The sequence below is a fragment of the Mustela nivalis genome (assembly GCF_964662115.1).
Source record: "Mustela nivalis genome assembly, chromosome: 6".
Classification (NCBI taxonomy): domain Eukaryota; kingdom Metazoa; phylum Chordata; class Mammalia; order Carnivora; family Mustelidae; genus Mustela; species Mustela nivalis.
Genome location: NC_139025.1, coordinates 59,544,266 through 59,559,169, shown reverse-complemented (window position 1 = coordinate 59,559,169; position 14,904 = coordinate 59,544,266). Strand labels below are relative to the sequence as shown.

At 37.9% G+C, this 14,904-nt stretch overlaps 1 protein-coding gene across 1 annotated transcript in view; it reads left to right on the top strand.

The window, feature by feature from the left end:
• Window positions 1-9,417, top strand: part of LOC309868221 (uncharacterized protein) — a 66,885-nt gene extending 57,468 nt beyond the window's left edge. The window contains exons 6-8 of the mRNA XM_082737779.1: window positions 2,077-2,169; window positions 2,998-3,052; window positions 8,172-9,417. Coding sequence (XP_082593905.1) covers window positions 2,077-2,169; window positions 2,998-3,052; window positions 8,172-8,328 — 305 coding nt within the window. The 3' untranslated portion in view covers window positions 8,329-9,417. The remainder of the gene's footprint in view (window positions 1-2,076; window positions 2,170-2,997; window positions 3,053-8,171) is intronic.
• Window positions 9,418-14,904: the final 5,487 nt, after the last annotated feature.

Below are 14,904 nucleotides of genomic sequence, written 5' to 3'. Positions count from 1 at the left end.
AAGCTCAGCCTGGCCTTCCCAGTGTGTGGTGTACCTCTCACGCATGCATCATCACAACTTGCTGCACATTTGTAACCTATGCCATCAGAGAATGTATTACCGGCCATGATTTTTGGCCCCGTGTCAGTGCTTGATTCAAGGCAATACCTTCTCCATCGCCTTTGCTCTAGCGAGAAGTATGCCATGCATCATCGGACCGCCTGGTAACATTGACACTTTTATGTATCCCTGAGATATAATTTCTGTAGCTGAAAGGCCAAAAAGTTTGTAGAGCAGGATTTTGGAGAAATAAGCAAAATGAAGACAACCTGTTAAATTCTTTAGTGTTGATGCACTTTACAAAAAAATGGCATTCCGGGGACTAAGGTCACTGAGGTGAGAAAAATGATGTATGAGGCTGTCACATAAATCTCATCTGTGTCCTTTGATTTTTAACCTGCTCCAGGTCCGTAGGGATTTAAAGTACCTGGCCAACAGGAATGGGGCAGGCAAGATAGTCCTCAAGGAATCCTCAGAAGAAATGTAAATTATTTTATATCTCTCTTGCTATAGGGACCAAGACCAAGAACTCAAGAGGTCACTCTTGATACCCCAGTCCATACTGGACTTTGCTCACCATGTCCACACTTCCACATCTGATCTCTTGACAGTGTTTCCCTTTTAGTTCTCACCAACATGTTCTCTGTTTCACTAACAAATATAATTGCCTTCAAAAACCTTCCGAGGCATCAAAAACTAAATATAGATATTCATCTATAGATTTATATGCATATATATGTATATCTAAGAGATCTACAGATAGATGTCTTCCATAAAATTGATTGGTGGTAGAAAACACTACCTATTTTTAGTACTGATGTGAATTGAAATGATGAATTATCAAGCAGGTAGTGGTTGAGGCTTTCTAATATTGGCTGCTATCATTTAGTAAGTGCCTGCTCTGCGTCAGGCATTCTACCAATTTGTTGTCATAAATGAAAGGAGAATTTCATGCTTATAACACCCTTATCAGGTGGGTATTATCTTTCCACCTACATGTTCACATAGTGAAGGGATTTTCAAAGATCACATACCGCAAAGTAGGAAAGGCAGAATTTGAGTTCCGAGCCAATGTTTTTTTTGTCACATCTAAGAGATTTCAATCTCTCATAGATGGACCTGACTAGAAATTTTCTAATTGGCTTTCCCAGCATGTGGATGCTCTCTAAATGTGAAACAGGTAAATTGGGTCTTCTTAAGACATTGAGATATATGGCTTTAGAATGGAAAGTTTGAAAAGAGTAATTCAGGAGACTTTGTAGTAGAGAGGAGAAAAATTTCACGGGGCAAGGGAACTTGAACCCAAACCTTGAAGAAGAAGGGGGAGGGGGGAGGTATTTTAGGAGAAGGGATATTAGTGTTAAGCTATGTCACTGTTGAGACACACAGAGAGAGTGAGGAGAATGTGATTTTTCTGTGTGATGCAAGGTCTAGGATCTGGGCAACGGGATGGAAATCAGGGCTGGGGAGTGATTTAGTACTTAGTAACTTAGTACTTAGTGAGTTAGTACTTAGTAACTTTCTCACTTACTTAGTAAGTGAGAAGGGCGTTGGAGGCTGAGGATATACTTGACCTCTGTAGGGGATAAGAAGTAGAAAAAACTATTTTCTCACTTGAAAAAGACAAGGAATAAGAGAACTTCCTTTTGTGATTGAACATTCCCAAATCTATATATGCAAAAATACCAACAATGATCAGTGCCTTTAGCAGGCAAAACTCCATGACCTTCATCAGAGGACTGATACATGAATAATTTTATAACCATTACCCACACTGACCCTTTGTCTTTAGTAAAGCATCTGCTGCCCCAAGATTCTTCAACCTCCAAATCCTTCCAAGGCCTGAAATTAAGAAACAAAAATGCAACAGGTCTGACATTGGTATGGTCTCTATGGGAAATGGTAAATCAGCCAATGATTTCCAAGACTTTTGAATGTTTCTAGTTAAATTTTTACTTTAAGTTTCATTTGGAAACCATGGATTTTTTTTTCCACTTCAAAAAAATTTTTTGCTTATTTTTTAAAATTTCTTTTCAGTGTTTGAGAGTTCACTGGGAAATGATGTATTTTTATTTGAATTTCAAGTCTGGAACAAGAATGGCTTGCTGCAGTGTGGCGTTTTGAAGATTGGTAAGTGTGGGGAGAAGGAGCAAAATTGATGGCACAAGACCTAGGTTGTTCAGTGTATGCCAAAGTGTTCCCTAGTGTCGCATGCTCCTGCGGGAAACTCTGTCAACTCAACAGAAAGCAGCAAGGCCAATATTCCACTGATATGTTATGGTTCTACGTTATCAGTTAGCACTGAATTCTGACTGGGTAGGTAACTAGCCAACTAGGCAGGAGATTTTGATTTTCCACTCTGGAAACAGGGCCAACTATCTTATTTGTGGGCTCAGTGGAAAACAGAAATGTGGGCCCCTTTGTTCAAAAAGCTGGAAAAAAGTACTGTTAAACATGTTAAGATACAAAGATTTCTCTTTTCTTCTGTAGTCTCTTGGCTTGAGGCATTTTATTTTTTTTACTTACTATTTAATGTCATTCTACATTTAGTATTTAAATGTAGAAATTTAATATATAATTTAATATATAAATGAAATTTAATGTAAAAATTTAATTTCATACTTAATTTAGAAATAAAGTTTATTATATTCATTTTATATGAAAATTTTAATATTTAATATATAATTTAATGTATAAATAAAATTGTTTAAAATTTCAAAGTGGCTGTTTGGAGGTCATTAAGTCCAAGGGGAGGCTTATTTGAGTCCGGAGCTCTGCATACAGGTAATAATATGCCCATGAAGCTAGCTATACCTAGAAAGCAGTAGTCTAGAAAGAAATCCCCTAACAGGAGATGGCTGCCATGGTACTAGGTTATCGTGCTGGGGGTGGGGGGCATGCAATAGGCAAGGGGTGTTTTGATGTCAGTGAGGAATCATATATCATGGTCTTTCCTAGGATCATGGAGGAGGAATCCAGGAGGAGACTGTGGGCTGGAGACTTATACCATTAGGTAAATCCCCAAGTAGGTAAACTGATCCTGTCTATAAGTTACTAATGTGTGAATTCATGTCACTCTAGGATGAAGTCTATTGGGTGAGGGGAAGAATTTCAAACTTTACCTTCTTCCCTGGGTTGTCAGTATTTTTACTCAATAATTTGGGAAGTCAAGTTAACGATGAAATTGGAGCTGTGAGGGAGAGGGTATTCCACTGAATGATAAAAAAAGATTAAAAAAGCCTTGGCTTATCAATTCAACCTTCCCAGTCTAAGAGGGGTAGCTCAACATGGAGAAAACTCATGAAAGCAAAGCACAAGAATAGGATGTTGAAAATGTGGATTCATAGTTGCATGTGTGAAAAAGACCTAGAAGCTTTATTGTAGTTACAGTAAATGCTATGTGAGTCAGCAGCATGAGGGAGCTGGAATAAAACAGCTAATCTGCTATTGAGCAACATAAATAGAAGTATAATGTCTGAGACAAAGATGGTGATAATGAACCTCAGCTCTGACTCTTCAGACCACACCTGTGGTTTTGTTTTTAGTTCTGTGCATCCTCTTTTGAAAGTGACATAAACAAACAAGACTATGATGATTGGAATGGAGTAGGAGGAGGGTAGGGACTCAAAACAATGTAATCTAAACAGCAGAGGAAAAATGGGGCTGTTTTTCAGAAAGGACAACTTAGTAGAAAGGAGAAGAGGTGAAGTAAAGGTGTTTGTGAGCATTTGAATAGCTTTCATGCAGAAGAGGCATTAGACCAATTAATTTAACTGAAGGGTGAAACTAGAGACAGCGATGACTTCCAGAAAGGACAGGTTTCAGTTCAATGTTGGAAGGAACTCAGTGAATTTTATATATATAGAGAGAGAGAGAAAGCATATTTATTTATTTATTTATTTAAGATTTATTTATTTATTTGAGAGAGGCATGGAGAGGAGCAGGAGGAGGAGGAGAAAGAGAATCTTAGCAAACTCTGCACTGAGCTTGGAGCCCAATGCAGGGCTTGTTGTCATGACCCAGAGATCACGACCTGAGCAGAATCCAAGTATAGGCCACCCAGGCACTTTAAAAAAAAAAAAAAAAAAAAAAAAAAAGACATAAGCTACTTTGGGAAGTAATGCATTTCCTGTAGCTGAAGCATGGATGTGGTGTTAAGTTGTGAAGTCAGACAATGGGGGGGGGTCAAATTCAGGCATTGGTATTTACTAGAATAATTTAGTGAATTGCTTAATGTCTTCTAGTTTCAGTTGCTGATGGAGGAGATCTAACTTTACTAGGAGGTGTGTTTGGAATAATAGAGAAAATCTATGTAAATCTCTTGACATATCCTCAAATGTTGTGCTCAAAAAATATTGAATGTGCATTACAGGAGGTATGTATCATTTGACACATGTACACAAACATATTTTTGATTGGTGGAGAAGCTTATGTTGACCTAGATCTCAAGATATCCATCTGAAAGCCTTTCAAAAGTAAGAACTTAACGTTGTTCTTACCAAAGATTTCCCTTAACCTTCTTATATTGTGAAAGATAAGATCACAAGAATTTACCCATGTATAATATTCTTGGAATTTTTCCAAGTGAATCATCAGTTTTTACATGGGGGTTTTAAATACAGCATTGCAGGGGTGACTGGGTGGCTTAGTCAGTTAAGTTACTGCCTTCAGCTCAGGTCATGATCCCAGAGTTCTGGGATGGAGCCCTGCATCAGGCTCCCTGCTCAGTGAGGAGCCTGCGTCTCCCTCTCCTTCTGCTGCTCCTTCTGCTTCTGTTCTCGCTATCAAATAAATACATAAATAAAAATCTTAAAAAACAATGACATTGTAAATTTTGATAGTCAAAACAAAAAAATTGAAAACTAAGTTGAGTTTAATCTACTACAAGCCTAGAAAAAAATCTGAATTTTCATCTTTTCCTATGAGCCTCCATTGTCCAAAGCATCTTTTATTTTTTTTATTTTTATTTTTTTAAAATATTTTATTTATTTATTTGACAGAGATCACAAGTAGGCAGAGAGGCAGGCAGAGAGAGAGGGGGTAAGCAGGCTCCCTGCTGAGCAGAGAGCCCGATGCGGGACTCGATCCCAGGACCCTGAGATCATGACCTGGGCCCAAGGCAGAGGCTTTAACCCACTGAGTTACCCAGATGCCCCTCCAAAGCATCTTTTAAAAATCAAGGTGTTTTCTGGACTAGAGCGGATGTCTTCTCTGAAGGATTATAGAGATCAATATTCTCACACCCAGTCAAGAGGAATAAGATAAATTCCATTTTATAGCTGGAAAAACTGAGATTATGCCAGCAGTAAAATTTATTGAAAGCCTCACATGTGTTGAGTGCTGGGTCAGGTGCTTTGTTTTGTTTCCTACAGTCCTAGCAACAACCCCAATGGAAGTAAGTATTATTATCATCAGTCATGGGCGAGGCACCAAAGTTGGAGGACAGAAATTTCTGTAAGAACACAGATTGTGCCTCTCTTACGATTGCACTCACCTGGGGCCCACTATAGTGTCTGGCATATTAGGGACACAAATATTTGGGGCGCCTGGGTGGCTCAGTAGGTTAAGTATCGGCCTTTGGCTCAGGTCATGATCCCACAGTCCTGGGACGGAGCCGGCATCAGGCTCCTTGCTTAGTGGGGAGTCTGCTTCTCCCTCTTCTGTGCCTGCCACTCCCTCTTTCTGACAAGTAATAAAATCTTTTTAAAAATTAGAAAAAGAAACATTGTTGAATTAATAGATGAATGAACAAATGAGAATGTGGGATCTCGGAAAGAACAAGCACACTGACTGAGTTCATAAATTATGGCAAAGGGTGAAGAGCGACTCATTCAGGTCCCTGACTCACTTCTCAGCACTGCATCAGGTGTGCCGATGATAATACACAATTTTTATAACGAAAATCGATTTAATGACTGGTAACTGACATCAGGTAAACCTGAGATACCTTATTTTTACAGATTTTTGTCTTCCACAGGTATATTATTTCGTATTTGCATTTTAGGAAGCCTGTTTCCTACAACTTAATTCCCCTATTTTTACTGTCTCAGATACTATTTTTGGTATCTTTCTCTGATTATGAAAACAACGCATGGGGGACTGAATCAAATTATGTAGACTTGGCTTTGAATCCCGACTCTACCATAGGCAGCTAAGTGATCTTAGGCAAGCTACTTATGGAGATAATACTTCCTACATAGGTTCTTTTTTTTTCTTTTTCTTTTTCTTTTTTTTTCAATTTGGTCAGAAGTAAAAGATAATATGCACAATTTTCTTGGCATAGCGTCTTGCACATTATAAATATTCAACACATATTAAACCAGTAATGCTGAAACACTAATTATATATGCTTATTGCAAAAATCTTGGAAAACAATAATATTGAAAAGAAAATAATGAAACAGTCATAATCACATCCTCAGAGATTACTGCAGTTAGTAATTTGTTGTGTTTTCCTCTACAAATGTTGTGTGCATTTTTGGATAGTTGAGATAGCAAGGCATATATAATTTCATGAATGGCTCTTTTTGTTTTTACCTCAGCAGGAGACTAATTTGATTAAGAGATAAAAGCTGAAAAAAAGTCAGGAGTGCCTTCCACACTAGAGCATTCTGATGTTATGTTCACAGACCCTAAATGCACACTTCTTTGTGTTTTAAATTACTTTTCTGCTCAAGGAGTGATGAAGTTGAAGTGTTGCTCCCTGGGATATCTGGAAGGCAGTAATTATTCTGCTCTCTAATTGAACAATAAATGTCCGGTTTTACTCTGTGCTTTTTCCAGGCCTGTGCTAATCAGGATGCTGGATCTTGGAGCTTTAAGATAATTAGTGATGGACATTTTGCTCTGGTTGTTAAATAGCCTTCTCTTTCCTTTGCAATGCTTTCTCATTAGTAACCAAAAGAGAAATTGCATCAGAAAAGCTGAAGATACATTTATATGGTTCAAATGCCACGACCGATTTGAGAATTACTCAAGAACCTGCGGGTGTTTGGAAACACTTGGAAACCAGGTGTGCTTGTAAAGATGACAGAAGGATTGTCTCTAACAAGGGACACACTCATGTGAGGGGCTGATGTGAAATGTCACCTGGAGGCTTTCTTCCTGGCTGTCTGTTTCTCAGAGTGACTGAAACAGGACTCAGCTAAGGTCAGGGACTGTGAGGGGTTGATGAACTGCTGCTTTTGGATCTCACCTCATCTGAGGTGAAGGCACTGTCTTGTCAAAATTACTCTTATTATTCTCAGAAGAGAGAGGGAGAGAGATCCGAGGCAGTCACTGAATTCTCAGAGCACAAATACTATGGACTATAACCAGCTTAGAAAAAAATCAGAAACAGATGGAAGTAAGAAGCTGTATTCCTGGTTGGAGTAGATTGTTTAAATTATCATCATCACCATCACCATTTAGCATGTATGAATGAGTGGGAAAAGAGGGAAACTTGATTTTCCTGTCAAGCTGGGATCATGACCTGAGCTGTAGGCAGCTGCTTAACCAATTGAGCCACCCAGGCATCCCTGAGATCCACCTCTTAATCTTCATTTTTGAATTCCAAAATCACAATGGGAAGGATTTTTTTTTACAGATCAAAGCAAATCAAATCGTATGTATTCTCTTACTTCTTTCTGTGATAATACTGAAACCTTATAACCTATCCCTATTTATGCATCACTCTGGAGGAAGCCCTCCCCCTAGATGTGCCTCTCCACACACATCCCTGCATGAGAACCCTTCATGCAGCCTTTGTCTACAATGTGGGCAGCTGCGCATAGTACCTGGGAAGGTCAAGAGAATAGATCTTCAAAAGGTAGTTGTGAGGTCAAATTTCCATATATTTCGAGTCTGTGTAAAGCTAGGCAGTGTAATGCTTTTGAGGATTTGAATTTGCAAACACCTTTCTGAGTGGGAAAGCCTATTTAGTTGATCTTTTCAGAAATAAGATTTTCAGCCTTATTTTTAGTGCTGAGTCAGAATGGCTGCTTTAGAAATGTCGTTTTAAGCCTGGAGTTTGACTTGGCAAAAAGAATATATGAGAAAGTTAGAAAAGATTATGTAATTCTTCCTCTAACCAAAGAAATGATGAATGTGTCCAGTAATCAGGTTTTTGGGTTTTTGTTTTTGTTTTTTTGGTAGGTATTCATACAGAAAGACTCACCCTGCAAGAACATGCTGTCCCCACTCAGAGAACCTTCTGGGTATTGCAAATTTTGCAAAAAATTCAAAGCATGCAGGAGAGAGAAGTTTTACATCACCTCGAACAATAGCGAGTGGCAATGGAACACCTGTCTAATGAACCTGGCTTTCATTCCAGCGGCAGCCATAGCAGCGAAACTTTCAAGGTGTGATGAATTATTATCCGCCATCTGTTTCACAAAATGTTAATTCTTCTTGAACCAAAATTACAGTCCAGCAAATGAGCTCTTAGCAAAGCAACAAGTCATCATTCATACAAGGCTACAGAGAGAACTTGAGCCGGAAATTATTAGTGCAAGTGATTTGCCAGAAACAGAGTAGAATCTTATTAAAGACCAGAGAAAATGGTCAATTAGATAATGAGACACAAAATAAGCAGTTAGTGATGGGAAGAGGGGGAAATAGTATCAACAGACGTTAAACTAGAGGATGTTTCTCATTCTGTTCTATCCTTAAGGAAATAATGACTAACTATACTCTATAAAGATTTCCATGTGGTTCTAGTGCAGAGTGCTGTGTGAATAGTGACCCAGAGTTGTGAAACATAGTTGTCCAGATTTTTCTTTGTTTTGAGATTGTAGGGAGATCATTGTGCAGAGGGCATGTGTCTAAAACCGACTTCCTTCCTAGATGATGGGCAATTGAATTTGAGATGACTAGCACATTTTGGGTATATACCATTTTTAAAAAATAACAAGTATTTGTGTGTAACATAATTCATAAATGTATAGTATCTTTTAGAAATTGTACAAAATCTTTAGCTATTGGCACTGGTTGGGAATACTTTTACTTACAGGTTGTGGAATTAATCTATAGATATATCTTATATAAAAGGTATATACAGAGACCATGTTATATTGAACTATAACAGTTGATTTTAGATGTAATGTGTGGTCCACAAAATTCATTTGCAAAAGAGTTCTATTAAATCTCATTTGCTGATGTATTTTAAAATTGCAGGTTTTTCAAATTAGGAAAGTTAACTGGTTATCTTACATCTATTATTCTAAGCTGCTAAGTATAATATACAGTGTATTTAATAGTTTTCCTTCATCCATTTATTTGGCTATAAATCTTTGGTATTTTAAATAAAATTTGTGTCCTTCCTTTTAAATCTTCCTGAACTCTGCATACCACTGTTCTATTATGAATGCATAACAAACATAAAAGGAAATGAAATGGAAAATTGTCTAGGGTCTGGACTGTAATAATTCCTCCTTGAGAATTAGGATTAAGATTCTGAAAACCTTTGGGATGGGATAAGTTTGATTTGAGAAACTAAAGAGTTTGTGCTGGAGAATATATGATTGAGTCTCAAGTATAGTTCTAAAAGCCATGATAAATATATACCTTAATCCAAGCCTGTGTCTACTTTATGTATACATTTATGTCTTATATTTATATCCACATATATAGCTATTTATATTGACATATTTATAGCCATTCAAACAATATACATCACATTGAATGAATTTTATAAATTATATTTTGTATACCTTAAGTTTAGTGACCCATGAATTCACTACAATTAATTCCAATTTCTTTGATCTTCAGATGACTTCCTAAAATGATGTTTGCTGATGTTGCTTATGATTTTGGTGATGAATGAAGAAAACGTGTATTTTTCTGGGAAGAATTATCCTCTAACTCTTGGGTACCCAAGTTCTTAAGTTTTCTTCATTCTATTCTGAACTCTAAGTGGTGATATTTTTTTTCTTGAGAAGGTTTACCTCCTCTCAGGTATATTTGAATGGCACTGCATGAAGGGCCAAGAACTTAAAAAAAAAATTGTGTGTTTGCTGATCAAATTATAACATATAATTTATGTGTAAATTATTAGGGGGAGTTAAAAAGGGTCATAGAGGAAAATAAGTCATTCGTAATTCTATTATCCAAAAATAACCATTTTTACCATTTTGGTATATGCCATTGAAAAACAGTTTAAAATCTCTAGATGTCATCATTCTAAAATTCAAGCAGTAGTAATTATCTTAAACTGCACTGACTTATGCTCCCGCTAGCTGATGTAAGAGCCCGAGCCTTCTTCCATACCACATCGTGTTATTTTGGACATGACCACGAGTGATCCTATGGCTTCTCAAACAAGCACGTCTTCCATACTCCAGGAACACCTGCAAAACAACTTCAGCAGTCTTGATGTCTTTATCTTTTTTTATAAAATGCCAGTGCATTGTCTTCAGATCCTCCATACGCCACAAAACCTTGAGGTGCCAGAATGGACCGAATGTTGTGAGTTTCTCACATTGAAGAGTTGTCATACTGTACTAAATTCCATGTCCCATCTTCTGCTTTCCAGGGCACCCATGCAGAAATGCTTGGTCCTAATGCCTAATAGAGAATTTACAAAATTTTCTCTCTTTATCAGCATCTGCCATTTTTTAGAGCTCAAACACAAACGTTTGGGATCTGGGGAGCAACACCATGATGTTTTTGGCACCTTTTATTTCTTCCCCTCTGCGTCTAGCAGGATGTTTTTCTTTCTGCATAATAATGTGAGCAAATAGATGCCTCGACTGGCCCTACCAGAACAATCAGATATGCTGTCAGACCTAGGCTCAAGCTGAGATTCCCATGATACAGTTGTTTTGGCTAGGACTTTTTTTTTCCTTTGCAGTGGCAGAAAACATCACTCAAATGACCTTAAGTCATTTGAGGAAAAAAAGGAAAAGTAAAGAAAGAAAAAGAAGTTTCCTCTTTCCAACTCTCAGTTTGCTTTTTTTCAAATAGTTGGCATGATGAACATGGGTTAGACTGAGACACCTCTGCACCAAAACTGGCAAAATAAAAACAAAAAACAAAACAAAACAAAAGATTAACAATTACAGCAAAAGGAGAAAAATTTCCTCAGCATTGGCTCTGACTAAGGTTTCAGTGAAGATTCTGATTGTCCTGGTTTAATGTAATCATCTTTCTAGCCAGAGGATTGATTACTCGGATTGGTTTTAGCCATGTTGGATACTGGGTTACAGCTGTATTGCATGTCTACCTCAAAGCCTGAAGAGGGGTAGAGAGAGAATTAGGCCCATCAGTAATTATCTAGGACTACAAAAAATTAGAATCAGTGTGAAGGATTGGTTTCCAAAAAGATACTAGAGAGACTACCTAAAGATCTACTCTAATATTCAGATTTTGTTGTGATTATAGGATGTGCAGGCAGGGTTTCAGTCAGCTTTATTTATTATTGTATCCTCAGTGTCATGCTACATATTTAAACAATTGTTTTTCACTTGACACGATATCCTGACTATTTTGCCATGTTATGAAAGGTATTTTCCTAACTTGATTTTAGTTGCTCTACAGCATTCTATTATTTAGATATACCATTATTTCTTTAACCAATACTTCATGTTGAATATTTATTCTGTCTGAATCTGAAGTGTTGCTTAGACCAAAGGCATCATCCTGTTGCTATATCACCTACCTTGTTCTTTCTAATGTTTCCTTCCCAGCCTTCTTGGAGTTGGGAGAGCTAGGTGAACCAAAGTCAATGACATTAAACATTATCATTTAGTGTATTATCTAGAGACATTCCCTGTGTTTCTCTTTTACTCATACAATACCCTGACATGAGATGTGTGGGTTTTTTCCCCAACCCAAGAAATTCTCTGACACCAACTGGGTATCCTGCAATTTAATTCAGTTGTGATACTAACAGGGGTAAGTGCACACCCCACAGGTTAAGGGCTCAGTTCCACAAGACTATTCCCAGATCAGAGACCATTTGCAGTAGTAGGTCCCCAGGTTACTCATAACTTAATCCAACTTGGCTACAAATCAGAGATTCCCACCACCCTCTGTCTGAATTAGACCATTTGCTAGAAGAGCTCACCTAAACATATATCCCCAGAACCCTGTATTACTGGCATTTTTGGGGAAATGTTATTAAGTAGCCTTGGTCAATTATAAACTCCATTTCTAGGCCATCTCCTCTCTCTGGAGAATGGGAGGGTGGGGCTGAAAGTTTCACCATCTAACTTGGTTTATCTGGTGATCAGCCCCCATCCAGGATCCCTGGAAGAGTCACCAGTAGAACAAAAGGTGTTCCTATCACCAAGGAAATTTTGAGGGATTTAAAAGCTTGGTGTCAGATGCTCAAGAAATTACAAAGGATTTCTGTGTCAGGAACAGGAGCCAGAGGCCAATATACATTTTTTCTATTATTTCACATGTACTACTGATTTTGACCTCTCTAGAAAAGAAACAACAGGTCTATACTACCTAAGCACTTCTGAGCATGCTAGCCCTGCTCAATCCTATTTGGACATCTAAACTAGTCCCTCTATGATGCTATACTTTGTGCTCAGTATAAAATTTCCTAAATCATGCCCAGGCCTTTTGCCAAAGTGGCATTCCAGGCTCTGCCCTGATTCCTAATCACTTTGTTTGCATTTATGTCTTCTAATTTTAATTTGTTAGAATGAGAAGTGGTGCCATTGTCTAGACTCCTTTCAACCCAAGAACCCAAGATGACAAATGCTTTGGGGTCTTCTCCTTTTAATGGCACTGCTTCCCCCTAAAGTCTTGCCAACTGTGTGAAACTATTATAGTTTTACTAACTAACCTTGGTATCCATCCTTTAATGTAGATTTCTCTTCTGTTCAGCACTACAAAAGACAACATGAATGTTCCTTGAGTAATTCACTTTGAAAGTTTCCTTACATTTCCTTTCAAAATCATATCAGATTAATACAGCCTTATCCAAAAGTTCTTTGTGTCTCTATTCCTAAAATGTAAAATGAGAATGATAATAATACTTACCTCATAGGCCTGTTACCAACTTAAATGAGTTTGCAATATTGCCTGCCACATACCGAATGTTCAATAAATATCAGTTAAATAGTTATTACTCTTATTGCTAGACTGCTCTTCTCGAAGAATGGTTTTTATATTTTAGTATGAAGACACTGGGCTTTAGTGGGAAGGGGCTAGCTTTCTGAAAATGGAATCTATAGGCTATCAAAGATGAATTACTGCCTTGTGGGATAACAACTTATATAGGAAATTTGATTTGCTTCAGTACATTCTGCACAATGCTGGTTCTTATTTTCATGATGTTGACCTTGTCTGTACCTTGACTATTCTATATGTGCTTACTTTTAAGGGAGCCAGATCTCTCTGTCACAGTTGCTGTTCAGTTTTTCTAATGGTGGGAGGGATGTTTTAAACTCTAAGAGTCCTCGTTGGAGATGGGTCCTCATAGTGTGGCCATCATGAGATTTCTGTTGTTAAAGGATACACTGACCCATATTAAAATTTTTAAGACCTTATTTGAGTAAAAATGTATTCAAATCAGGAAGCATTAAATCTAGAAGAGAGAAAGGAGCTCTTAGAAGCTCTAGAAAATGAAGGACTTTTAGAGGGAGAAGGGGAGTGGGAACAAGGGAGTTATCCTAGGCAAAAAAAAAAAAAAAAAAAAAAAGTTATTACAAGAATAATTTCATTTAGAGGATGGCAGTGGTCTATCAGGCAGATTCTTTAACTAGTGTTTCTTAGAACATTCTTAACGGACTGGTTTAAGATTCCATTTCTGGAAGAGTCCAAACTGTAGGTCTTGGTTTTTGATGATGTGGTGTTCAGCATAAGTGCCTCCATTTTGGGCCTTTTGTCTTGTTTGCTTAACACTGTATAACACCATTAAACTTGAAAGCTGGAGCTGATAAGTCCTGCTGTCTTTATATTCAGTTTATGTACCCTGTTTTCTGGTCTTCTAAAGCACTGCATAATAATAACGTATTTTCACCAGATTAAGAGCTGTCACTGACTGGGGAATTGGCAGGAGGCAGAAGAACAAGCCTGGAAGTCAACGATCCAGAGACGCTTCCCACCTCATAAGAAGTCACAGAACAAAGCAATGGTTGCTTAGAGTGATGGATCCAATGCACATGTAGTTGTGGAAATGACAGAGAAAATTCCATATGTCCCCCATGAGAAAATACTTCTCTTCTCAAAGGTGAGCTCAAGGACAGAGGTCCTGTCTTAAAACCTTCACATCTCTGGCACCTAACTGTAAACAAATGCCTCCTGTTGACCAGGACTGTGGCAAGGGACTTACCAGTTCTCACTGAATTCCTCTCACAGCCTGAGAGGTAGGCAGCATTGGACTCACTGAAGAGCCACATATTTCTGTGTGGTTAAATAGAAAGTGGCAGAATGAGAAGACATGTTCAGGTCTGTTTGAATACAAGGCCTTAACAGGTATGAGGCAGGCCAGCATTGTGGGCTCTGGAGCACGGCTGCCTGAGCTGAAATCCTGACTCTGTCATTCACTAGCTGTGTGACCTTAGGCCAGTCACTTCATCTTTCTGCTTCTCCATCCCCAAGGTGTAAAATGGGGATGATAATCCTTGCCTCATAGAGCTGATACCAGCTTAAAGAAGCATACAATATGCCTGGCAAATACCAATGGTTTGAGAACTTTTAGCTAAAATAACTATTACTAGGATTATTGCAATACCATCCTTCTCTAAGGTTTTTATATTTTAGTCTGAGGGTACTGGACTTAATAAATGGGAGGCAGCTAGAACTCTGAAAACAGAACATGCAGAATATCAAAGATAAAATTACTGCTTGGCCTCTCCTATTAACCCTTGATATCTTTCCTTTAATTATGTTTGGGTCTTGCTCTGTTTCATTTGAGTCCTTCCCTAGAAAG